Consider the following 26,064-nt stretch of genomic DNA (forward strand, 5'->3'; position numbering starts at 1 on the left):
TGAGCGCGCCACATCCCCGCTTCTCCTCCCAGTGCTTGCCGCTGCGAAACAGCTGTTTCGAGGTGTAACAAGTTGTGGGAGGGAGGGGGGAGGAGCGGGAACGCAGCGCGCTCGGCAGGGAAAAGGCGGGGCCGGGGATTTGGGGAAGGAGTCCAATGGGGCAGGGAGGGGCGGAGACTTTGGGGAATGGGTTGGAATGGGGGCGGGGCAGGGGTGGAGTCGGGACGGGGCCGGGGGAGAGGGGGTGTCGAGCACCCACCGGCGCCAGGAGAAGTTGGCGCCCCTGAGTCTTACTTTGCTTAGCATGAAATGTGTTGGGATCATGACCAGTAGAGCTGTGATTATAGAATTTTTGTGTGCCGTGGACACCTTCCCACTGGGAACTGGCCTGAAACCCACCAAATTCATTTCACACAAGCCACCATGTTCTAACGAACACGTGTTAGACCTCTACTGATCTAGGCCACTCTGGTGTCAGCAACCATGCAAGGATCTGTGTTCCATTACCAATCTCTGATGCTGTCAAGTCCCCTCCGTTTTTACTCCCCTGGTGTATTTTTCTAAAGATCCAGTTCTACACATTAACTTTGTCCATTCAGTGTAGCCAGGGGAATAGATTGGTCTGGCTCATGTCTTCCAGAGGAATGGTATACAAAGGAGAAGCTCAACACAACTCAGCAGAGCGTTATAGAAAAGCTGTCTTTACCATGTGCTTGAGGGTGAACTTAAAAAGGCTGCATAGGAGTAGTTGGGTTTCTTATATGCCAGTTGCTGTGTGTAACCTGAAAAGGAGAAAGAAAGGTCTTTGAAATGTGTTGTGCACTTCTCCTGCCTTATCCCTCCCATCTGTTATCCCTCTCCCCTTTCTCCTTCTCTCCTTCCTCTTTGCAAAGCACCATCTCTATCCTCAGCTACCTGCTTGCCTCCATTCTGTGTTTGTTAGCAGCAGTCAGTTTGACTGGGAATCCAGTCCATTGAAGCAACTAAACTGAGCACTCCAGAGACCAGGATCCAAGTCACTTTCATGCTGGCTCAGGCTAATGCGCTCATCACATCTAAATTCTGCTCCTAGCGCACACAGAGCCGTGAGCCGAGCATGGCACAGATATCAGATAGGAGGAAACCGAAGAGGCAGCACAGGTAGTTGACACATTCATACCTTGGCCACTCTATAGAGACAGCTGCAAGATGTCCTGGGTCAGATGTGGTGAGGATTTTGGCAGAAGCAGATTAAGATTTGTTGGGGCCCTGGGCACAAAGACCATTTGGGCCCACCACACCTCGTGGTCCCACGGGGTGCCCGAACGGGGGGGGGGGGGCTAGGGAGGCCAGCCCCCCCACTTTTAAAAGTGCAAGGTCATGCCCATCCAGTTTTTAACATGGGCGGAGTAGCCTCGGTCAGGAGTGGAGCAGTGATGGCATGGGCGTAGTTTGGGAGAACAGGGGAGGCGCTGCCCCCTCAAACTGCAAGCTTAGGGCCAGGGGCGACAGGAGGAGTGGTGCCACAGGCGGTTTGTGAATCACCAGCTCGGGGAGGCCAACCCCCCGCTCACCCCTTCCACCTGAGGCCCCGCCCCTGGAGGGGGCAGGAGGCTGGACTGGAGCCCTTGCCCCTGGGTCCCACCGGCAGTGGTGTGCCCCAGGTGGTGGGGACATGGGCTGGGAGCTGTTCTCAGGCACCCAGGCCCTCTCCTCAGGGCAGGTGGAAGGTCCGGGGCTTCCCACAGCAGCTCGGGCTCCATAGGCAGCTCTTACCATTGCCTGGCGGGGCCCCAAGGGGAAGAGGAGGAGCAGGGGGCAGGGACACAGTTCTGGTGCCAGTGCCCCCTACACTTCTAACCAGGTTCTGGCACTCCTGCTGGGGCCCCCAGATTGGATTTTGGTAACACTGATGTGTCCCGCTAGGAACTGACTTGAGATCCATCAATTGAGCTCACAAAGACCCCCAAACAGCAGTCCCAAAGTAATTTTTTTGCTGTTATCAAGATGGAACAGATTTTAACCATCAACTATGTACATCTTTCCCACTAGGAAGTAGGCTAAGACTTACCAGTCCAGAAAATAACAATTTAATTGTTGAGGTGAAACGGATCTGAGCTGGAAGCATATGGGAAAATGGTTCTATTATAATCCTGGGGGAATTCTGTGCCACTGCGCATGGGCAGAATTCATGTCCCATGCAGAATTTTTTTTGTCTGCAGAAAATACATTCAGCCAGAGAGGTTCTGCAGTTACACCTTTCACCCACCAGGGGCTGCAGTGGCGCCAGAACAGAGGGTAGTTGCTTCTGGGTGGGAGCAGCCCCAGCTGCAGATAGGGGAAGAGAAGAGGCTGCGTTCCTCAGCGCTCTGCCCATGGGACCAGGTCAGGAGGCACGGGATATGGGGGGATGGACAGCATGGGTACATGGGGCTGCTGGGTGTGTGTGTCAAAGACCGCTAGTGGGGGGACAGACTGGGGTGGGGGCTGAATGGGAGTGGAGGTGCAGGGATACATGGGGACAGGAAGAAAAGGGGCGGTTGAGTGGGGGTTCAGGGACATGGGGCACAGGGGAGGAGGGGTGGCTGAGTGGGGGTGCAGGGTCACATGGGGACCGGGGAGGGGGTTGCAGTGACACATGGGGGAGGTAGGAGGGGGTGGCTGAGTGGGGGTGCAGGGCCATATGGGGACAGGGGGAGGGGGTGGCTGAGTGGAAGTGCAGGGACACATGGGAACTGGGGGTACAAGGACACTTGGGGACGGGGCAGATGTGCCTGACTGAATGAGAAAGGCTAGGGGTCAGCCAGGGTCTGCATGGGGGAGGCTTCCTAACAATCCCCCCCCTACCCAAAAAACCCCACATGTTCCATACTTCTCCCTCCCACACCCAACAACCCTCCAAGTTCACACGAAGGCTCCTTCCCAGCCATTACTACCCTCTCCCTCAGCTCCGACTTCACCCCCGGCTCCCTCAAGCCTTTGCACTGCTTCTGAGGGGTGTGGGAAATAAATTTCTGTATTGTAGTTTAAATGAATTATTACTCAGAGTTCTGTAGGAATATGCCTAGTAAGGAATCTATTTGTCAAAAAACATTTCCTGAATCTTTTTTGTTGTCTGTATTGTTACAGACAAACTTGCTGACAGGTATTTTGCAATAAACTACCAAAATAATTGAAAGCGGTGTGATTATATTGTGTTATTTTGACAAATAAAATATGTTGAATTTTGCAGAATTTTAAAATATTGTGGCAGAATTTTTAATTTTTGGCACAGAATTCCCCCAGGAGTATTCTATAGGTTGACACCACTCACCTTAGCCATCCTGGCCCCCACCCAATAGCCATATGCAGTAATGAACAGGAGTCTGGAGAAAGACCTGCTGTCACCCAGGAAAGCCTCTTACCGCTCCTGATCAGGTTGATGGCTTCAGTCCGGCGATCCACCCCCATCTTCTCCCACTGGTCGGTGCTGTCCAAGAAGTAGGTGGAAACGACCGTTGGGGTCAAATGGAACATGTTCTGTTCCCCACAGCCAGAAGGCACCACGATAAGATGCCCCAGCTTGGCCCCATCGATAGAGTTTTCTACAATCTGAGCCACGGGGTTTCCTGGCCAAGAGAAGAACCTGGTGTGAATTCAAGCATGGGAGTGGTGGCTTGTGGGAATGGGGAGAAAGTGACCCCTCAATGGGTTCTGTAGACTTAACACTCTGAAATGTGCCTCAATGCACCCTGAAGTCTGGGGCACCCACTGCCCTGTAGAACTGGGTCCTAAGACTGGATCAGTTGATCCAAACCCCTGCTAGGACCTTGCAGGTTGGAAGAGAAGTCAATGACGTTGAGTCTGGGTATATTTTCAGTGCAACTTGTTTCATTTACACTGCACTTCATTTACTACGCCAGTCCTGGAGCAGAGGGAGTTGCAAACTGCATGCAGGTCAGTCCCCTCTCTCCGGGATCTTGGCCCCAAACACTAATTCTCAGTTCCCAGGGAACAACTCTAGTAACAGAGATGAAAGCAAATGCTCCTGCTGCTTTCCATAGCTCCCCCAAAGAAAATTCACAAAAAGAACACGACCACCATATTTCTTCCTCGACTAAAAACTCGCTCGCACATTAGGAAAAAACTTGTAAGACTGTGTAACATTTGGTCCATTTGTTGACCTCTGGCCTAACAGTCTTACGAACTGAGTTTCACTCAGTATGATTTCTAAGCTCTTCACAATCACAGGCTCTTACTTACCACTGATGGAGACTTTGGTTTCTGGTTCAGTATTTGGAACGATATCATTTATATCTGGAGCTTTCACCTTCGTTACCTGTTCCCCACCTGTGAAAAGGAGAAAAGAACCCACAGTGAAAATATGAGCGTCCTGTGGGCTTTATAGCTGCTATTTCTCCAGGGTTACAGGATCCCTGCCTTCATACAGAACCTGAAATGATGTCTTGTGGAGGGAGATGGAGGAAGGTACCAAGATGAGAGGAGGGTGGTGACATTGCAGTCCAAACTGATTGTCCCAGGATTCATACTGCTGACTTCCGAATAAGCCAAACCAGCTGTGTGATCACAGGCATGAATTCGGCTGATTTAAAGTGATGGTAAAGACATTAATATTAGTGGCCTGATTCTCCACTACTTTTCACCTTATTATTAATTATGATTATTTGTACTGCAGTAGTGCCCAGAGGCACCAGTCCAGGGCCGGGCCTCCGTTTTTCCTCCGTTGCCTCCAGTGATGGAGAATCATGTCTAGTTTTGGAATCAAACATTTTCTAAAATGTTCTCCTCTTCTACCCTGTTGCATCAGCCAATAGCAAAATCTGTGTCACACTTTATATTCAAAAGTATGATTATACAGAGTTTATAAAAGGATTGACAACTTCTTAATACATGTTTTAATAGATGGCTAATCAATTGTTATAGATTGTTAGAGTTCAGCAGATCAATAGGTTGCTTATAAGCATCTACAACACCTTCTATTGATATCTGCAACATATACTGCTCATGTCTGCACCCCGCTTATAACATATAGTAATATTTTAAACCCTTTATTAACTGCTGTGACGGGGCAAGGTCAGAGGGCTATAGAAAAGTAGTGGGTGCCAGATATATTAGCCCCAGGTTAAACAAATCCCTGGTACCAGGATAAGTAAATGGCAGCTGCTCCAGGTCAATTAAGACACCTGGGGCCAATTAAGATCTTTCCAGAAGGCAGTGGAGATTGCTAGGTTGATTGGGACATCTGAAGCCAATCAGGAGCTGGCTGAAACTAGTTAAAAAGCCTCCCAGTTAGTCAGGTGGGCGCGCATGTCAGGAGCTGTAGGAGGAAGCCGTGCTGTTGGAGAGCTGTACACACCATATCAGGCACAAGGAAGGAGGCCCTGAGGTAAGGGTGAAGTGGAGCTTGAGGAAGTGGGGGCTGCTGTGGGGAAGTAGCCCAGAGAATTGTATGTGTCCTCTTCCTAAAAGGTCAGCTACCATAGCTGATACTATTAGGGTCCCTGGGCTGGAGCCCGGAGTAGAGGGCGGGCCCAGGCTCCCCCCCTTTTGCCCCCTGATTAATCACTGAAACTGGGAGACAACAGAGATTGTGAGAGGGAGGATAGCTTCTCCTCCCCTCCCTCGCTGGCTTATGATGAAAATGGCTCAGTAGACTGTGACCCTTGTCTCTAGAGAGAGAAGGGTTAAGGGGAAGGTCACAGTGAGCCCCTGAGTCTAGCAAAATCCATCAGGAAACGCAGGACCCATGGAGACAAGGACAGAGCTTTGTCACGCTGCTTATAAATGTACTCAACATTGTGTGACCAAAATCTGTTTTGATTTCTGTCTGACTCCTTTGAGAAGAACATTAGTCCACCGGTTAAGACATTATCCTTGGACTGAGAACCTGGACTCATTCCTTACTCTGGTGCAGACTCCCTGTATGCCTTTGGGTTAGTAGTTAATAGCTTGGTGCCTCCGTTTCCCCAGCTGTAAAATGGGGATACAAACATTTCCCTATCTCATAAGTGTGTTGTGAGGATAAGTACGTTAAAGATCATGAGCTGTGCAGTGTGACACTGCACCCCACATTCTTCATAGAAATATTGTTATGATTTGAATATGGCACAACAAAGATATGTTTTATGTAAGATGGGTCATGTGAGGTATCATTGGAAAGGTTATGATCTACTGAATGTGTTTATCCAATTTGTATGCATGTATCATTTCCGTATCTGAGGTTAGGAATATTGACTATGTAACAATTACAACTGTGTGTATTTGGGGGAACGCCCACCAGACAATAGGCAATCAGCCTCAATGGGCCATTAGGAAGAACAATAAGACTTGGAAGATACTAATCTCAGCGCCTTCCTGAGAAGCTCCTGGGGTTGCTGCTTTGAGACTACAGGGTCAAGTGATAAACTCACCTGGTACTAGATCCCCATCTTGGGCTTTCAGTGTTTTTCCATTAAGAGGTGGTGGTTGGGGGGTCAGACTGGGAAACAAAAGATTCCTGCCTTATGTATATTCTATTTAAGGCTGGGAAGTAAGACAATCAGATCTTTTCTCCATTGCCTCCCGTACAAGGAAGAAAGACTGCTAAAAACATCTGAAGGAAAAGGAACTAAGCAAGGGCTGAGTCCAGGCTGAGAACAGGGGTTTACCCTGTAAAGAGACATAACTGGAATCTGATCTGCAGAAACTCGGCAACCTGCCCAAAACAACATTTAGGGTGAGAAATTACAATGTGTAACCTGTTTCTTTAGTATATTAAGCTTAGTTCGCATGTTTTGTTTTATTTACTCAGTAATCTGCTTTGTTCTGTTTGCTATCCCTTATAATCACTTAAAATTTACCTTTTATAGTTAATAAAATTGTTTTTAGTTCATTCCAAAACCCAATTTGTGCAATTCATATCTGGGGGGAAGGGGTGGGCAAAAAGCTGTGCATATCTCCCTCCACATTGAGGAAGGGGGCGATTTTTATGAGCTTGCATTGTACCTATCTCTCTATACAGCGCAAGACAATATTAATTTGGGTTCACACCCCAAATGAGGTGTGCACGTGAGTGCTGGGTAACTCCCCGAGCTGAATCTTCCCACACAGAGCTGATTTCAGTCTGTGTCTGCCGCTGGGTGTGGTCTTACCTGTGTCTGGGCCAGAGAAGACTTGAGGGCCTGGCACAGCAAGGACAGGGTGAGGAAGCCCAGGCTGGTGGAATGGGCAGACGCAGTGGGACCCCTGCGCATCAGGTGGCACCCTGGACGTGGGGGGTCTAACCTGTCACACTCAGTTACTACGGTATGTGTAAGTACCGCAGACGGATATAATGCTGTGGTGTTACATGATTGTGTAAGGCAGACACAGGGACCAAAGAAACGTCAATATTTCACACAAATTTTAAACAAGTGTGGGGCATTCCATGGAACTGATGCAAGTCATCCATTGACAGCTTGACATTGGCAGCCTCACATGTCACCAAAAACCGAAGCAATCCATTTGAAAATCCCCAGGCACGATCGTATGGTAGGTGCAGAATTTTTCTGGCGAGTTTGAGGCAAATTGGGCAAAGCGTGTGAAAGATACGAGGGCTCCAAAAATGAGAGACCCTCACTTGTCTATACATTGTGTGTTCACTGGGCTCTTGCAGAAGGAAAGGCGCTATATAAAGACAAATCATTGTGGTTACTCACCTGCTGCTGCTGGATCCAGCACAGTGGATATAACAGTCTGTGTTATTCTCATCCCTTCAGGCTAGGAGGGAAGAACAAGAACACATGATCAAAGTGTAACAAAAGTTATTTGCAGTGTTGTAGACGGGTTGGTCCCAGGACAGGGGTGACGGCATAGGCACCGACTCCGTGGGTCCTCTGGGGCTGGAGCACCCACAGGACAAAAATGGTGGGGGCTGAGCACCCACCGGCAGTCCCTCCCAGTGTTTGTCGCCCACCGGTTGGCCCCGCGGATCAGCGCCTCCCCCTCCTTCCCACGCCTCTTGCTCACCGCAAACAGCTGTTTCGTGGCATGCAGGAGGCTGGGAGGATGAGCGAGGACACGGCACGCTCGGGGGAGGGGGCAGGAAGAGGCAGGGAGGGGGTGAAGCCTTGGGAGAAGGGATGGAGTGGGGGCGGGGCCTGGGGTCGAGCACCCCCCGGCTCTTTGAAAAGTTGGCTCCTGTGGGCAATGGATTCTTCCCAAAAGTGGGGGGCCCATGAGGCCCCATGCCCTCTGTGGCCCTGGCCCTCCTCTTCCCCCAAAGTCCCACCCCCCCCAGCCAAGCTGGCAGCTGGAGCCCAGCCGGGGAGCCCTGGGTGCACCACCTGCCCGGGGTCAGAGGGCCCAAGAGCAGCCCCCAGCCCGCGTCCCTACCTAGGGCAGGTGGAGGGTCTGCGGCTCCCCACAGCTGCCCGTGCAGCTCTTATCCCGACCCCAGCGGGTGGGGACATGGGCCAGGGGCTGCTCTCGGCCCCTCCCCCAGGCAGGTGGAGGATCTGCGGCTCCCCACAGCAACCCAGGCTCCCTGGGCCGCTCTTACCTGGGCTGGGCTCCAGCTTCCGGCCTGGCCAGGGGGCAGGACCTTGGTGGGGGGGGGGGGAAGAGGAAGGGCTGGGGGCTGGTCCCATGGCAAAAGTGGGAGGGCCATGGCCCCTTGGGGCCCCCCCCCCCCCATCCCAAGATAAGAGAGAGAGACAAGGGCAGGGGGTCAGGTAATATCTTTTATTGACCAACTTCTGTTGGTGGAAGGGACAAGCCTTTCGAGCTTCACAGAGCTCTCCCTCAGGTCTGGAGAAAGAAACTGGAGAAGGAATGTTTCCTTCTGGCCTGGCTGCATCTTTGACAGAAAAGGGGGAAGCCCCATTCACAGCCCCAAATGCCACCCTGGTGTACATCTACTGACGTCAGTGGAGCGCTACCAGGAATGAATTAGTCCCCTAGAACCAAGCAGGGTAAAGAATCCATGTTCTCATGGCTATATGTTGTTGCAGTTCTCAGTGAAGGACTCCTGATCCCCAAGTGAAGTCTCCCGTTAAGAGGCCAAATGGCACCGATTTCCCATGGGCAAGCTGGAAGAGTCAGTTCTGGCACTTCTGGACCCACCTCGCTCTCAAATATAACTGACTCATGTCCTCCAATATCAGACCACTGTTCACAGGGCCAGCCTAAAGAAGTTTAGGAGGGTTTATCTTGGCCCTCATCACTGTAGTATCTGAGTGCTTCATGATCTTGCATGGATCTATCCCCACAACCCCCCCGGGACATAGGGCAGCGCTAACATCCCCATTTTACAGATGGATAATTGAAGTGCAGAGAGACTAAGTGACTTGCCCAAGGTCACACAGGGCGTCTGTGGCACAGCAGGGAATCAAACCCAAGTCTCCTACGTCAATACTTTAACCACTGGACCATCCTTCGTGTGCAGTGAGGGCTCGTGAGATGATTCTTTGAGATACACCAGCAACATTTTCCATGAAGTGTGTGAGAATATCTTTAAAACGTCCTCCCACAATTTTACTGCAGAAATGGAGCCCGCTGAGGGTCCTGGTCCAAGGAGCAAGACACTAGGGGGCTTAGCACCTGAGCTCGGGTCTGTCATGGGACACCTTGCAGAGTTACGTGCAGCAACGAGGCCATTAACAAGGCTGCTGTGGTCACCGCAGTGGAGGGAAGGAAGTGGGCCGAGGACATAGGTGCTAACTTCTGAGGTAAGGTAAAGGCCAGATTCCAAAGACAACCTAGCCAGGCCACCGGCTGCTTGTCCTGTGACCAGACGGGATGGGCCTGTGACCCAGTACGTACCACGACCTTCAGCTTCTTCTTCACACCGTCGGACACGTACGAGTCCCACACAGCTGCTTTCACCTCAACGTCGTGCAACCCTAGCTCCAGCGGGACGATCACAAGTGGCACCGCCCAGGAAGACATGGGCGCAATTTCCAGGATCTGCCGGTATTTTGCTTTGGAAGAGGACGCGCTGCAGAAAGCTGGATTGTGTAACAGCTCCATTCGGACCTGGGAAGAGAGCACAGGGGCAGCTTTTAACCAGGGAAATACGGTAACCAGAGGGGAGCTGTTCTCTCTGTTACAAACGGCTGGTTTGCTGGCTGGGGTCTGAGAGTCCGGTCCCGCCCGGTGCTGAATGCCTCCAGCAAGCTCAAGATGCTCTGCATTTTGCAGCGTTTCTCCAAAAACAAGTCCTATAACAAGGCTAAAAAGCACTGGTTGATGTGTAATGAAGCCGAAGGATCCAGACTGGCAGCTTCTAGAAACGTAAGGGGACAGCACAAGCAGTAGCAGGGCAAGCTCTGCCTATTTATCTCTGCCTATTGAGTCTTTAGACTGACGGCTGAGATAGACAGGAAGAAGGCCAATGAACGTCAACTGGGACCATGGCTTTGCGATGAGGAAACTGGGGTGAGGAGGTTAGCACGCATGTGGACACGGGTGATCCAGAGGATATAGTGTACTTGGACTTTCAGAAAAGCTTTGACAAGGTCACAAACCAAAGGCTCTTGAGCAAAGTAAGCAGTCGTGGGATAAGAGGAAAGGTCCTCTCCTGGATCAGTAACTGGTTAAAAGATAGGAAACAAAGGGTAGCAATAAATGATCAGTTTTCACAGCCGAGAAGTAAATAGCGGGGTTCCCCAAGGATCTGTATTGGGACCTGTTCTCTTCAACATCGTCATAAATGATCTGCAAAAGGGGATAAACAATGAGGTGACAAAGTTTGCAGACAATATAAATTTACTCAAGATAGCTAAGTCCAAAGCAGATGGGAAGAGTTACTAAGGGATCTTGCAAAACTGTACGACTGGGCAAGAAAATGGCAGATGAAATTTAATGTTGATAAGTGCAAAGCAATGCATATTGGAAAACATAATGCTAATTATACGCATAAAATGATGGGTCTAAATTGGTTTTTCCAGTCAAAATAGAGATCTTGGAGTCATTGTGGATAGTTCTCTGAAAATATCTGATCAATGTGCAGCAGCAGTCAAAAAAGCTAACAGAATGTTTGGAACAATTAGGAATTAGATAGATAATGAGACAGAAAATATCATAATGCCACTATATAAATCCATGGTATGTCCACACCTTGAATACTGCTTGCAGTTCTGGTCACCCCATTTGAAAAAACATATACACCTCTACCCCAATAAAAGGCGACCCAATATAACACGAATTCGGATATAACGCGGTAAAGCAGCGCTCCGGGGGGGTGGGGCTGTGCACTCCGGCGGATCAAAGCAAGTTCAATATAACGCGGTTTCACCTATAACGTGGTAAGATTTTTTGGCTCCCGAGGACAGCGTTATACGGGGTAGAGGTGTACAAGAATTGGAAAAACTACAGAGAAGGGCAACAAAAATGATTAAGGGGATGGAACAGCTTCCATACGAGGAGAGATTAAAAAGACTAGGAATGTTAATCTTAGAAAAGAGATGACTGTGGGAAGGGTATAATAGAGATTTATAAAATTATGAATGGTGTCAGGAAAGTGAATAAGGAAGTGTCATTTACTCCTTCACATAACACAGGAACCAGGGGTCATCCAATAAAATTAATAGGCAGCAAATTTAAAACAAATGTAAGGAAGTATTTCTTCACGCACTGCACAGTCAACCTGTGGAACTCATTGCCAGGGGATATTGCAAAATCCAAAAGTATAATTGGGTTAAAAAAAGAATCAGCTAAGTTTATGGAGGACAGGTTCATCAATGGAATTAGCCAACATGGTCAGGTGCAAACCAATGCTCTGGGTGTCCCTAAAACTCTGACAGCCAGAAGTCGGGACTGGATGACAGGGGAGGGATCACTCGATAATTGCCCTGTTCTGTTCATTCCCTCTGAATCACCTGGCACCGGCCACTGTCGGAAGACAGGGTACTGGGCTAGCTGTACCACTGCTCTGACCCAACATGGCTGTATATTCAGAACTACCACTAGAGGACATTCAAGTCCACATTACAAACATATGTCCCATTCGGAAGTGAAACCGTGAACTCATTTTAGTCAGATGGTAACCAACAAGCAGCCCTCATTTTGGGAACGACCTTCTGTAAATCCACACTGTGAATGGGTTCTGTTTGACCTGATCACTTTGATGTGTCTGTTTCAGGACAGAATCAGCTTGGCATAGATGATGCGTGACTCCCATGATGGGGAAGGGTGTGGGGGGGGGCCTGAGTGTTGGAAGCTCTCTAGAAGTGTGTGTGTATGGGGGGGCCCACCAGCACCTGGACCGTGGTCCCGCCCCCTGCTCCCCCCCGAGGCCCCACCTATGCTCCACTGCCACTCCACCCCAGGCCCCACTCCTGCTCAGCCCCCTCCCCCGAGGGCCCCCCCACTGCTCACGCCTCTCTCTGCTTCCTCCACCACCCGCCACCTGCCACCCTCGCCTCTCTAGAAGAGGTGCAAGTGGCGGGTGTGGGAGGGGGTGAAGAGGCACGAGAGGCAGGCGGGGGAGCCTTAGGGGGGTGCGGAGAGGCGTGAGAGGTGGGCGGGGAGGTCATGGGGGAAGTGTGGGAACATAAGAACATAAGAATGGCCGTACTGGGTCAGACCAAAGGTCCATCCAGCCCAGTATCCTGTCTACTGACAGTGGCCCATGCCAGGTGCCCCAGAGGGAGTGAACCTAACAGGTAATGATCAAGTGATCTCTCTCCTGCCGTCCATCTCCACCCTCTGACAAACAGAGGCTAGGGACACCATTCCTTACCCATCCTGGCTAGTAGCCATTAAAAGGCAGCACGAGAGGCAGGCAGGGCGGCCTCGGGGGAAGAGGAGCAGTGTAGGCGAGGCCAGGGGGAAGAGCGGAACGTAGGAGCAGGGTCTCAGGGCGGAGCGTGGGTGGGCCGCATCGTGTTTTGGGCTTAGCCTCCCCAGGCCTATTATACCCACTGCCCATGCAGCTTGGGTCTGTAGTTTTCTGTGTGGCATGGAGATCTCGCGCTGGCCACTCCTGGATCTAATGGCCTGTCTGAAGTGTAACTAGCAATGCAATATCTAGGTGTTAAATGTGAGTTTACCTTGAGTTTGTCATCGTGATAGTTGTAGAGAATAGCCCGGATCTCCACCTGCTCATTCCTCACTACCGAGTAGGGCAGCCGGAGGTCGATGAAAAAGTCCTTCATCACTGTTATCTCATAGGGGTCAGCCACACAGATCCCTGCAGTGGGAAAGGACCCCGGGTCAGGATCAATGGGGTTTACACTTTAATATCGAAACCTGTTTGTTATCGCCTGGATTGTTCCATCTCACGGTGAGGTTTTTAAGGTCCGTTGCTGCCTGGAGCCCCTTTTCCCCCCCCATTTGATTTTCTATTGGCTGACTTCAGCAAGCTGGCTGTGTTCCTCACCTTTGGTCTCGGAGAGACTCACGGCCAGCACCTCCCAGGTAGTGATGGAATCCTTCAGGTAAAAATTCATGGTCTTGGAAGAAATTCTACAAGGAGAGAGAGGCCGAGTTTTAATTTACAGAAGGAAGAAACTTGGTCTCATGGGCATTCTCAATCCAAGGGTCTAAATCCTAAATCCACCCATCCTTAAATGAGATCGGACATTGAGATCCTAACCAGTTATAGACACTGACTTCAGCAGTGGTTGGACCCACTTATGCCATACCTTTGGTTTTGGGGCAAAAATATAGCACGGAACAATGGGCCAGGTCAGTAGAGATTTACTGATTTACACCCGTTGTGGATCTGGTCCCGTGAGAACCACAGAGCCACACGCTCTTACCCATCTTTGTTTGGCAGCTGGGGCAGCTGTTCCACTTGCCATAACCAACTCTCTGGAAAGTGGCTCCTCGAGGTAATATCTTCATCTTGTAAGAACCCTTCATCAATGTGACCTGGGATGTTAAATCAGAGGTAGTTAGCCGAGCTGTGAAATCCTCAATGCCCTGCATTGATACTCAATGAGATGGCAGTGATGTCGTGGCATAAACTGTTATGTTTTGATGCCACCATGTTCTGGGGTTGGAGCACAGATGGGTGGCTAGATGGGGGAAGGTGCCAGCCACCCACATTTGGTTGCCTCTCTCCCCCACAACATCCCAGAGCGACGTGCTCTTCTTCTTTGGCTGCTTCTGCATATGGCGAGCCTCTTCCAGCTGCCCGTGCTCTGGGACACGGATCTCACCCAGGGAACGTGAGCAGCACCGGCTCGTGTGGCCCAATATTCTTCCACCGTCCCTCCTCTGAGTGATATTAAAACCCCGGTACTTGCTTCGTGACAGTTCCAGGTGAAGCTCCCGCTGCCGCTCGTCCCGTATAGTTTTGATATAGTTGCAGCAGTCGAGGAAGGCCTTCTTGCACTCGGCTGTATCCAGGATGTACCCAGCCCGCTTCTCGCAGCTGTGCCCCATGGGGTTCTCGTACATCCCATCTTCGCAGCATTTCTTCACTGCCTGGTCCTGGTACTCTGCCGCTGAAATGTACAAACCACAAGGTCTCTCCTACTGAGCCTGTTGTGTTGCGCAATGTCTCAGTCCTCTTTACTCTCTAGTAGAGATGGGCGAAAGGCAGAGGAGAGTCAAACTGGTGAAACTTGCCCCTTCTCCCAGCCTGCACAGAGTGTATGTTACCCCAATATAGACACCCTTACGCTCATACTCACCTACCAGTGCGTCTCACATACCCCCCTTGCGCATCACACCTGAGTTAGGTCCCCTGAAACTGGGGTCCAGATTTTCCTCTGCATCTGAACGGCGATTCAGTTACAGTGCCCTTATCCAGGGCCGGCTCCAGGGTTTTTGCCGCCGGAAGCGGCGAAAAAAAAAAAAAGCCGCCACCACGATTGGGGGCACTTCGGTGGCAGCTCCACCGCGCCGCTTTCTTCTTCGGCGGCAATTTGGCGGCAGGTCCTTCCCTCCGAGAGGGACCGAGGGACCCGCCGCAGAAGAGCCCGACATGCTGCCCCTTCCCCTTGGCCGCCCCAAGCACCTGCTTGCTGAGCTGGTGCCTGGAGCCGGCCCTGCCCTTATCCTGTAGGTGGATCTTTCCCAGTGATGCATACAGCAGCCTTTGCGCTGTTCTAACCTATGCTTCTAGCATTACGTCCATTGTTCCTACGGGCCTTACCCCAGAAGAGGATTGGCAAAGCAGAATACCCCCTTTCAGTCTCTCCCTGCCTTGTTGTCCTTCCCACCCCCGAGCAGCTGCCTACACTGGAGATGGAGCAGGGGGGCTGGCAGAAAATGTGCCTTTGCTGATTTAATGGGGAATTCCCATCCCCAGGGGAGTTGTCCACTATGGACATAGAATCATAGAATATCAGGATTGGAAGGGACCTCAGGAGGTATCTAGTCCAACCCCCTGCTCAAAGCAGGACCAATTCCCAACTAAATCATCCCAGCCAGGGCTTTGTCAAGCCGGGCCTTAAAAACCTCTAAGGAAGGAGATTCCACCACCTCCCTAGGGAACCCATTGCAGTGCTTCACCACCCTCCATGACATTGACTGAATGGTTCATGCAAATGAGCATCTGGCCCAGAGTCGAAGCCCGTGTAATCTGCACCAGGAAGGGACAGAAGAGAGACGTGCAGGACGAAAAGCATCAAAAGAAGGGTGCTGGAGTACGCATGGGAAAGTTTCACGTAAACCTTCTTCCAGCTCCTTGGAGTGGGCATTAGACCAGCCTAGATCCCCCTACACCTGCTGTTCCAGTGCATCACCCAGACAGCTGCAGCTGAACACAGCTAAAACTGAGCTGCTCATCTCCCCCCTTAATCCAACTCCACTTTCCCTAGTCTCGATTACGGCGAGCACCATGCTCCACTGAGTCACCCAGGCATCATCCTCATGTCTCCGGTACAGAGGCAGCGCTTCTCAAACTTTAGCAACCTGAGGACCCCCATTTTGATTTAAAATTTTTCATGGACCCCCAAACCCCCTGCTCAGCCCCAGGCCCCGTCCCCACTCCACCCCTTCCCTCAAGGCCCCACCCCACCTCTTCCCACCCCTGCCCTTCCTTTCCCCCTGTTCTTTCCACCCCCTCCCCTGAGCACACCCCGTCCTCACTCCTTCCCCTCCCTCCCAGCGCCTCCTGCACGCTGCTGAACAGCTGTTCCCCGGCATGCAGGAGGCACTGAGAGGGAGGGGGAGGAGTTGAGAGGGAAGGGGAGGAGTTGATCAGTGGGGCTCGCGGACCCCCTGGAGTACCCTCGCAGACCCCAGTTTGAGAAATGCTGCACTAGGGGGTCAGGTGCATTGGCATGGGAGGGAATTTTGCCTTCCTCTAAAGCGTCGGATGTTGGTCACTCTTGGGAAGCAGGATATCCACCTTGCTGGACAGATGGTTTGACCAGGGATGACAAATCCTTTCCCCCAGTCTCACTGGTACCTACTTTTGTTTGCCTTAAACTCGATGAGCTGAACAGAGCGACGCTGGCGCTTTGCTGGCTGGGGACACTCTGGATCTGCAGAAAGAGCAGAGAAACAGAAATGAAGCCCTGGACAGAGGGGAGCTGAGTCTCTGTGACCCAACCAGTCCTTAGCCTCCCTGCTGAGACTCATCTGGCCATTGTGGGTGGGGATGGCTTTTGTGATGTAACAATCACACACTGCACGTCTATGCCCCTTTCATCCGAGAACCTCAAAACACTTTACAGAGGCAAATATCATTATCCCCAATAGGTAGATGGCAAAGCTGAGACAAACAGAGGTGAAATGACGTCCCCAAAAAATCAAGCAAATGGCAGAGTCAGAAATGGAAGCTAGGCTTCCTGAATCCTGCATCCTACTGCAACCCACCTAACCTACCCCACTATCTCCAAGAGCTGGGAACAGAACCCAGGAGTCCTGATTCCCTGTCCCCCTCTAAACTCTAGGCCAAGGATCGTCAATTATTTTTTGTCAAGGTCCAAATTTCTGGGTCAAGGTGTAGTCAGGGTTCAGACTCAGACTAAATAAAAAGATTTCGGGGTCCATTCAAAAGCATCTGGCAGTCCGGATTTGGCCTGTGGTCCGCCTATTGACTACCCCGTTCTAGGCCAAGCCGCCTTCTCTGGACGCTTGTCCACTGGGAGGCAGATTGAAACCATCACAGCACAGACCACCAAGAGGCCGGCTTTCAATTGCTACTGTCCTGGGGCAGGCGAACAAAGACTTGGAGGTGGACGGTTCTGAAACCCTGTTACCAATACCTCGAGCCACCCAGAGGTCAGCCAGTCTGTGAAGCTAGTTGCTGAATGGGGAGGTAAGCAAGGAGTTTCAGATCCATGCAGTGATACCTGATCTCGGGGGTGTTGAAATCTTAATGCTGGCCTCCAGGCTCAGTCCAGCATCTGCAAACACACCCTTATTGTCCTTGCCACTGCCAGGTGTGCACCCACTGTCGCTCTTCTCCACGGTGTCCCAGATCTGTGACGAGTGGGCACAGATGATAGGAAATCGTTATGAATCATGGTATTTTGTACCAATATAGGCCTGGACTTCCACAGAGGTCTAATTCCCCTTGGTCCCTTTGGACTCCCAGCCAGAAGGGTCTCAAAGCACTTTACCGGCAGAAGACTAGATTTTGCGCTTTGAATGCTATGGATTAAAAATGCTCTATCTACACAGTGTTTTGTGTCTGGTGCAGGTCGACAGGCTTGAGCTAACAGGGCGTGTGCTAGCCCTCGGAAAATAGCCGCATGGACAGTGCCGTGAAGTGGTGGTTTAGGCTGGAGCTCAGGCTCTGAAGCCCACCCCCCTTCCTCGGCGCCGTCTATATATTTAGAGTGCTAGCAGGAGCCCCATTAATCCACGTGTCGACTAGGGCTGGGAAGCTTGCTCCCGCTTGCTCCAAAATGCTGTGTAGACGTACCATGTAAGATCATAGCCACCTCTAGCATTGTGTTGGAGTGAGAACTGACTCAGAGGGAGTAAGGCAGTGGTGCTGGAACACTTTTTAGAGTGGGGGAGCTGTGCCCCTTCCTCCCCGTCCATGCCCCCTGCCGCCCCTTAGAGCTGGGGCCGGGAGCAGGACCATGGCTCCGGGAGCAGGGGGACGGGACGAGATAAGGGGGCCAAGGCTGGGGCCACAGCTGGGGATAGATGTGGAGTCCTGGGTGCAGGTCTGGCAGCCAGGACACTTGGCACAGGGCCAGGAGCAGGGGGCTGGGCGCAGAGCTGGCAGCTGGGTCCCCAGGCCTGGAGCCCCGCCCCATGTAAAATCTGGGGGTGCTGCAGCACCCCTCACACGCCTAGTTCCCATGCCTATGGAGGAAGGCCTCCTTCTGAATCACCAAAACTACTTCTTGCAGCTCCCTGGGTTTCCTTTAAAGTCTCCCGTTCAAGGACTGAACTGGCCCACCCCTGCTTTGACTGAGTCTGAGGAAGAGCCCACCCCAAGGAGTATGCTCGCAAGCAAAAAATTCTTGCTATTACCAAACAAAATCTCCGCTCAGTACCTTCCACCCCGTAAAACACCACCAGTCACAGCCAATGTCCCGATGTTTTCATGGCCCACCTTTGTTTGCGAAATCTTGTGTTTCTTGTTCAGAACGTAGACTCCCTTGTCCACAGCCACCAGCCCGACACGCGCTCCAGCATCTCCTTCCACTTTGATTTTCATTGAGGACCCTGGCTTGTGGATTCTATTGTCCGCCTCGGTGGCCCCTTTCACCACCAGCTATTTGGAAAAGGGTGAAGCAAGGGGGTTATTTTATGGCAGAGGGAAGCCATTTACTTCCTTTCTTAGGAAAAAAAAAAATAGAGTAAATCTGAAGCTGATTCTAGATTCCAAAGGAATCTATTTATAAACCTTAATTTCTATCTATCTTTCTATTGCATCTCTAAGGAATCTCTTAATTGTGCTATTGACCCAGGAGACGCTGCATCTGTCCCATTATCCCTAAAAATGACTTTTTGTGTGTTTCGAGTCTCCAGTCATGATTGAATGGTGCCCTGGTCTCCGTTGTGCTAAAGGAGGAGGAAAAAAGAAGTCTGAACCTTGAAGTGAGAAGAAAATTGTGGATAATAGTGATGGCTTTATGACAAGTATCAATTTGTATTAACAGGCCTAGACCCAGAGGACCAGAGAGAAAATCAACCCACCGTTCCCATGCAGGTGTCCTGGACATCCACCCAGACTGAGTCTGCTACAATCTCTGAATTTCCTATGTGGTAGTAAGCCACAATGCGGAATGAAGGGATGAGGTCTGGAGTGATGAGCATGGACATGGTCACCAGGGTTTGTGCAGCCTGCTTGGCCTGTCTTCCAGCATGGATGATCTTCCCTTTATTCAGGATCTAACAGGGAAAGATGAGACATGGGTTGTGAAGGACAATGAACCTCATCATGCACCTGGACAAGACCAAGAGACTTGGAATGTTTCAGATATGCATTAAGATCTAGAGTTGATGGAACTGGTTGAGGACTGCAGGATCTGGCTCTGAGGTATGGAGGGTCTGGTATTCAGATACTCTTCAGACTCCCAAATCCAAGCATCATCCCATTTAGGACCATCCCTCATGACTGGAATGGGTTAGACGAGGGACTGCTTGGAGCAAAGGCCTGGGAGTCTGGACCCCTGGATTCTACTTCTGGTTCTGCATGGGAGTGCGATCTAGCGGTTAGAGCAAAGGACTGTGGGTCAGTGATGGATTTAGAGTTAGTGGGGCCCTGTGAGCGGCTTAATTTTCGGGGGGCCCCCCCTTCAGGACCCAGCCAAGAAAAAGAACATTCTCTTATCTCCCCTGTTTTTCATTCTTTTTTCTTCATCCTCCTCCTATGTTATAAAGTAATGGAAAGTAAATGAAAATAAAGTGAGGTACCTTGATTGTGGCAAGGGGTTGGGGTGCAGGAAGGGGTGTGGGCTCTGGGCAGGGCCAGGGGTGCAGGAGGAGGGGTGCAGGCTCTGGGAGGAAGTTTGGGTGCGGGGTGCAGGCTCTGGGCTGGGACAGGGGGGCAGGTAGGGGGGCAGCACGGCTCCCAAAGCGACCGGCACACACACCCCTCCAGCAGCGGCTCCTAAGCGGGGGAGGGGGGGGTTATCCAAGATAGCTCTGTGTGCCGCTGCCCCCAGGCGCCGCCCCTGCAGCTCCCATTGGCTGCAGTTCCCAGCCAATGGGAGCTGTGGAATCAGCGCGGAGACACCCTCCCTCCCCCCACACCAGGGGCCGCAGGGACATGCCAGCCGCTTCCAGGAGTGAAGCGGCATGGAGGGAGGGAGGCAGAGCGGGCAGGAAGCCACTTCAGCTCTGCTGCTGGCACGTCTCTGCGCACCCCTTAGGGGGAAGGGGGCAGCGGGTCTCCGTGCACTGCCCAGGGCAGAGGGAGTGTGTGGAGCTGCCTCCACCCCCGCCAGGGGCACGCAGAGACGTGCCAGCAGCTGGCTGCTTCCTGGAGCAGTGTGGGGTCACCGGCCCCGGCATGCAGGCAGCCGGCCTGCCTGAACCCTGCTGCGCCGCCGGCTGGGACTCAGGGGCAGGTTGTCAGAGTGTTGTCCTGCATTTTGGGGGCCCCCCTGTCGTTGAGGGCCCCATGCCACCGCACGGTTTGTTTCATGGTAAATCTGCTCCTGCTGTGGGTGCATCTTTCTATGTGCATCTGCCTTACCCCCAAATTCAGACTTTGCAATGCAATAATGTTTGGGGCGTCTCCTCCAATTTCCCAATCGGGACTTTGGAGCAACTAAAGCAGACTCCTGTTCCCAGATAATCCATCCTCGGTTTATGTTCAACCTTGAGAAGATGACATTGGGGGTTTAGTCAGTGCTGGGTGGCTACTCCAGGCCATGTAGACATGAGTAATAAAGCTTCTATGCAGGGCTTAAATTCAGCCGGAGCTCTCCGGTAAATATTTTCAACCTCCCTTGAGTTTTTATAGCATGCTGGGGGACTCCGGGAAATACTCTATAAGAATGTAAGCCCTGCTTCTGTGTCACTTTGGAGTCTTCAGTGCCTGGATGTAAAAGGAGAACCTACCACCTTGGAGCACAACACTTACCAGGTAGGTGAAGTACATGTTCGTGTTCACAATACTTTGGCTACTAGTTTGCAGGTGGAAGTTCACAAGTAAGTTGTCTCCAGGTTTGATTTCAGTAGAGGTGACTGCCAGATGGAGATAATTTTTAGATCCTCCTTGGGTCTGATAGGCTTCAGCCACCATGGACTTACGGGCCTGGCGGTTCTCTGGGAGGTCCCTACGGTCAGTTTTTACCTGGAAGGTTTAGGGGGGAAAAAACAGTGTCAGTTAAACTAAATTTGAGCCTGAAAACAGAGTCTTTAACACATCCGTCTGGGCCAGATTCTGTTCTCAGTTACACTGGTGTAAGTTCAGAGTTGCTTCAGATTTACGTCATTTTCATGAAAAGCAGAGTCTGGACCCTAAATCTTTAAATAAATAAAAACTAGTTCATTAAGCCAAGAAAAATTAACGACCTCCAGTCCTTATTCTAATAGCAGCACCTAGTGCTTTTCATGCCTGGCTCTCAGAGAGCTCTACAAAGGAGGTCCCTAGTTTACACAGTGGAAACTGAGGCACAGAGAGGGGAAGTGACATGCTGAAGATCGCACGGCAAACCAGTGGCAAAGCCAGGATTTGAACCCAGGCCTCCTGAGCTCAAGGCACAAAGCTGCATTGCCTCCCTTCAGGTATTCTTAGTGTTTCAGAAGCGTCCATTCAGTTTCTTTATATAGTTTAGTGCTTTGAAAGGCCCAGGAGATTGAAGCCTCTCTAGCCACAGGACAACCACAGCATGGACTCTGGCAGGGGAAGCTTCCCCACATGACCCCCTCCTCCCCCAATCACTGTATCTCAGCCCGGCCCCTTCTGGTATTAAGAAGGAAGTTTAGTCTCTACGGCCCAGTCAATCATTGGCTTCTCTAGCACCCTTTTCCAAGCCCCCAACCAGCCAGCCCTCCATGTTGTTGCATTTTCATTAACCATACAGTCAATTCCTTTAGCTCTTTGCTAGATATCTGTGCATTTCCCACAAGACTCTGCCCCTTGTGAAATCCAAATCACAGGCCGCTGGAAATGACCTGATCTCACCCAGCGTAGGGAGAATGAAGTTCAGGTGCTATGCCAGCCTGAGATGGAAATAATGGTCATATTGAAGCTGCATCGCTATTATCCATGATGTCAAGTATCAGAAGGGTAGCCGTGTTAGTCTGAATCTGTAAAAAGCAACAGAGGGTCCTGTGGCACCTTTAAGACTAACAGAAGTATTGGAGCATAAGCTTTCGCGGGTGAATGCCCACTTCATCAGACGCAAAGTGCCACAGGACCCTCTATTATCCATGAGTTTCCCACGACTGATTTAGGGCTCAGTACAAAGCCCAGGGTGTCGCCCAGAGGGGGCTGCCCAATGGGTGCACACCTCGTGCCCAGCCTCCCGTGATACCAGAAGGTTACTCACAGTGATGTCTAACTGTGATTTCCCCCCAGGCGTGTTGATAATCAGCTTTGCCGTCCCGTCTCCCTGAGTCAGCCTAGAATCTTGGGAGCCATCCACCTTAACGGGAACGCGGGCCGCTGGCGAGCCATCGGGGTTTGTAACGTAGACCTGAGATCAAGGGGAGACAAAGGGATTACTGCCTAGCGTCGTGTTGGACTAGGTTAGAGATTCTGTGAGTGCATTAAGCAACGGAGACACAGACAGGAGAGAATGATCCCACAGCTGCCCCACGCTCCAATTTCACTGCCTTCTGCAGTTCTGCACTAGCGCCCCTCTACTCCCCAGGGCTGTTGCTTCCCAATTCTCCCCTTCCTCCACCATTCACCCATTCCCCACCTCTCCCCACCCCTCAACCCTGGCCTCTCCCAAACCTTTCTTCTTACTGCATTTGAACCTCCGGCTGCAATGCAGGAGCAAATATACATCTAGCTGCATACTGAGGGTATATCTACACTGCAATCAAAGGGGTGACCACAGCATGTGTAGACATACCCAAGCTAGCTTTGGTTTAGCTCTCTGGAATAACACAGGCTAGTTGCTTGAGTTCCCATCCAGGGTCCCTGGCAGGGTTGTACAGCCTGCCGGGGCTTCACTGCTATCGTTATTGGAGCTAGAGCTAGAGCAAAGCTGGCTCAGGTATGTCTACCTGGGCTGCAGTCACACCTCTGATTGCAGGGTAGACATGTAACCTGAGCCAAACAGCCCTGGAGCACTGGGCCCAGCATACAGCCTCATTATGAGAGTGGAGGAGTCTAGAACCCCGAAAGCGCCTGTTACTGGTACAAGGCCCAGGAAGTAGCATGCACTGTCCTAAGGTGTATGAGTGACCTCATGCCATATTTTGTATCCAGTGCCACCGCACCGCTTCCTAGATAGACTGTCAGCCAGATTCTGATCTCAGTTACATCAGCATGAATTGATGTCAGTGGAGATACTCAGGCTTGAGATAAGAACCCGGCCCTTTGTCTCCCGTTAATACCCCAAAAAAGGCCCAGATCCAGGCAGAAGAGATATTACCATGAGTTCAAAGGGCATCCCCGGCTTGAAGTACTTGGCTGTTTTTGTGAAGTGGATCTGATAGGGAGAGGTCACAATGTTAATTCCGGTTCTCTCCGCTTCCACCATGTCGCTGCCTGCAGAGCGAAGCCACAGGAGGGGTTAAGAAAAGCTGTTTCAGGACAGATTCTGATCTCAGCTTCCCCACTGTCAGTCAGAAATAAATCTACCGGGGTCACTCTATATTTATGCCATTGTAATTAACAGTAGGATCTGGCCTGGTGTTTCCAAGGTACAAGGGACCTAAACCATAAAGGGCTTTATAGATCAAAAGCTATGCCCTGAATTGCTCACCAGACTGCGTCAAAACCGTCACAGTAACATAGATTGAGTGGCCGATGAGCTCCCTCAGGTCGACGAAACGGCTCTGCAGCATTGCTCTGGTTAGCTCTGCTTCCCCATTCCCGTCAGTTATCTAGAAAGAGAGAAAGGGTTTCTTAATGTCCCATGCACACACGTACGTGTGCAGCCGTCAGCTCCCAAACTTCCATGGGTTTTGAGCAGAGGGCAACTTTCTCCGAATGCCCCAGGTTGGTCTTCTACCCAGAGCCAGAGGATTGCACCCGGAAAGGCAAGATTGTAGCCCACTTTGTTATTAGTGTCGGGGGGGGGCAGCTCCTGGTGTCCACAGGTCCCAGCGTACAACTCTGAGCTCTGTAGTCTCTGCTGCTGCCCCTCTGTATTTGGGTGGTGGGGTGACACATCGCAGCGCTACATATGGTTCACCAGCAACACTTTGGCCACCCCGCCATAGGGAGCAATGGTGCAGTCCCTATGCTGTCCTCTTCTGTGGTGGCTGCAGAGGGAGCTGCATGAAGCAGGCATGGCAGCGAGGGTCATGGCAGCAGAGAAGCTTGAGCCAATGGACTATTCCCTGAGCCCACAGCCCTATACGGGCGAGTAGCACCTACTGCCAGCTGGTGGGAGAGAAAGTGGGCAGCTTTTAAGCAGCCACCTACCACTTTATACGTAAGAGCACGTTGGGACTTTGTGCGGGATTATAGGGCGAATCTAGTAGGGACACACAAGTTGGCTCTGCTCCATCTCATGTCCCCACCCCACACTGACCTTGATTACAGCCCTTGCTGGCATTGAAGGTAAACACCTGATTAAGGTGATGTACACTTGGGGAGGCTCTTAACTACTTCTTTAGTGAGGGCACATCACTTCCCCATCATTTCCCCTCCAAGAACGGGCGTTACCTCAATTCTCTTGAGTGACTGGGGGATGCTTTTCTTCTCATCGCCTATCTTCACCCCAAAGAGGACAAAGGCGGTGCCGTGTAAGTCTTTCCCATAGAGGAACCTGAAAGAGGAGGGGATGGGTAAGAAAAGCCCCACGGAAACCTCCTGAGAACCTGTGGTGCTGGCTTGTGGGTTATACCAATGACATTTCCATCGTGGTCTCTTGAAAGATACCATGTGCCCTTGGTTAAAGGTGGCCCAGTCACAGATCAAACTAAAATAACTCATTTGTTTTCAATTAACTTCTTTCTGATGTGGTAGCTGGAGGTAGTGGCAGAAATAGTAGATGAAGGAACTGAGCTGAAGCCACAGAGTTTGCTTATGGGTCAAGCCAGGTTTCAGTTCCTCACCAGAAGAAACTTTACTTTGGGAGAATAGCTTGCTGAACGTTTCCCCTCTAAACTGTTTTTCGATGGCAAACTGGGTTATTTACCAAACAAAATTTTCTGTAAGAACTGTCTGCTTTTCATAGGGGGAAAAAGAAATCTATTTTTAATTGAAAAATGGAATGCCTGAAAACCCAAAATATTTAAATTTGGAAATGCTGCCATAATGCCTCATGGGAGTTGTAGTTCTGTTGTCTCATGTGCCCATTCTCCTCTATGGGCCCAGGCCACCCAGCCAGACAGCATCTCCCATGATGCACCATGGCCAGGGACTCCCATGATGCACAGCCTCTCCTTCCACTCTACCAGCTCACAGAGACACCCACCTCGCGTTGATATGAATTCGGAGGTCCTCGTTGCCATCTATGTAAAAAAACTTCTCAGATGGCTCCAACGTGACTTCAAAACTCGGTAACACTGGACAAACGAGAGGGGAAGGAGAGAACGTTGAGTTTATAGGATGGTACAGCTGGTCTATAAAGCCAAATTGAATAAAAAGTCTCCTCTACGATGGGGTCAGGAGATTAGAGAGAGGACAGCGGTCTGGGATGGATGAAGGACAATAGTGGGGATCCTTACCATACTCTTTAATGTCAAACTGCGCACTGAAGCTCTGCTGTGGGGAATCTTCATACCTAGCCACAATAGTCCAAGTTCCCAAACTACAGGGGAAAATAAAAAGACGAATGAATGCTCCTAGCACTTATTTTGCTATGTCTGACTGGCCCTCTTCTTTCTCCAGGAAATTTTATTGGCCTGTAATGCTAAATTTAAGCGATGCATTGATCCCAAGATGACTTCAGGTCAATAAAAATGACAGTTCGCCATCTTAGCTTCTGGCAATCTAACATAGGGTTGCATATTTTGAGGGGTATAGGAAGCCCAACAAAATCTGCCCTCCTTGGGGCAGGGGTGAAACATGTTGGATAGGAGGACAAATTCGGATGGGTTCTCCAATCAAAAAGGGTTTGGACATTTATATGGCTCCTAAGAATAAGAACGGTTAATGCTAACAACAATTCTGGAAGGGTT

At 51.0% G+C, this 26,064-nt stretch overlaps 1 protein-coding gene across 1 annotated transcript in view; it reads right to left on the reverse strand.

The window, feature by feature from the left end:
• Positions 1-26,064, reverse strand: part of LOC135891781 (venom factor-like) — a 55,895-nt gene that overhangs the window by 20,814 nt on the left and 9,017 nt on the right. The window contains exons 6-25 of the mRNA XM_065419443.1: positions 25,612-25,694; positions 25,359-25,449; positions 24,605-24,707; positions 23,697-23,817; positions 23,364-23,479; positions 22,308-22,454; positions 20,894-21,106; positions 19,000-19,194; positions 18,413-18,574; positions 17,193-17,322; positions 16,308-16,379; positions 14,190-14,390; positions 13,701-13,812; positions 13,319-13,404; positions 12,990-13,129; positions 9,760-9,972; positions 7,656-7,716; positions 4,222-4,308; positions 3,384-3,587; positions 707-782 (exon numbers count right to left, since the gene is read on the reverse strand). Coding sequence (XP_065275515.1) covers positions 707-782; positions 3,384-3,587; positions 4,222-4,308; positions 7,656-7,716; positions 9,760-9,972; positions 12,990-13,129; positions 13,319-13,404; positions 13,701-13,812; positions 14,190-14,390; positions 16,308-16,379; positions 17,193-17,322; positions 18,413-18,574; positions 19,000-19,194; positions 20,894-21,106; positions 22,308-22,454; positions 23,364-23,479; positions 23,697-23,817; positions 24,605-24,707; positions 25,359-25,449; positions 25,612-25,694 — 2,613 coding nt within the window. The remainder of the gene's footprint in view (positions 1-706; positions 783-3,383; positions 3,588-4,221; positions 4,309-7,655; positions 7,717-9,759; positions 9,973-12,989; positions 13,130-13,318; positions 13,405-13,700; positions 13,813-14,189; positions 14,391-16,307; positions 16,380-17,192; positions 17,323-18,412; positions 18,575-18,999; positions 19,195-20,893; positions 21,107-22,307; positions 22,455-23,363; positions 23,480-23,696; positions 23,818-24,604; positions 24,708-25,358; positions 25,450-25,611; positions 25,695-26,064) is intronic.

Source organism: Emys orbicularis, chromosome 19 (genome assembly GCF_028017835.1).
Source record: "Emys orbicularis isolate rEmyOrb1 chromosome 19, rEmyOrb1.hap1, whole genome shotgun sequence".
Taxonomy (NCBI): Eukaryota; Metazoa; Chordata; order Testudines; family Emydidae; genus Emys; species Emys orbicularis.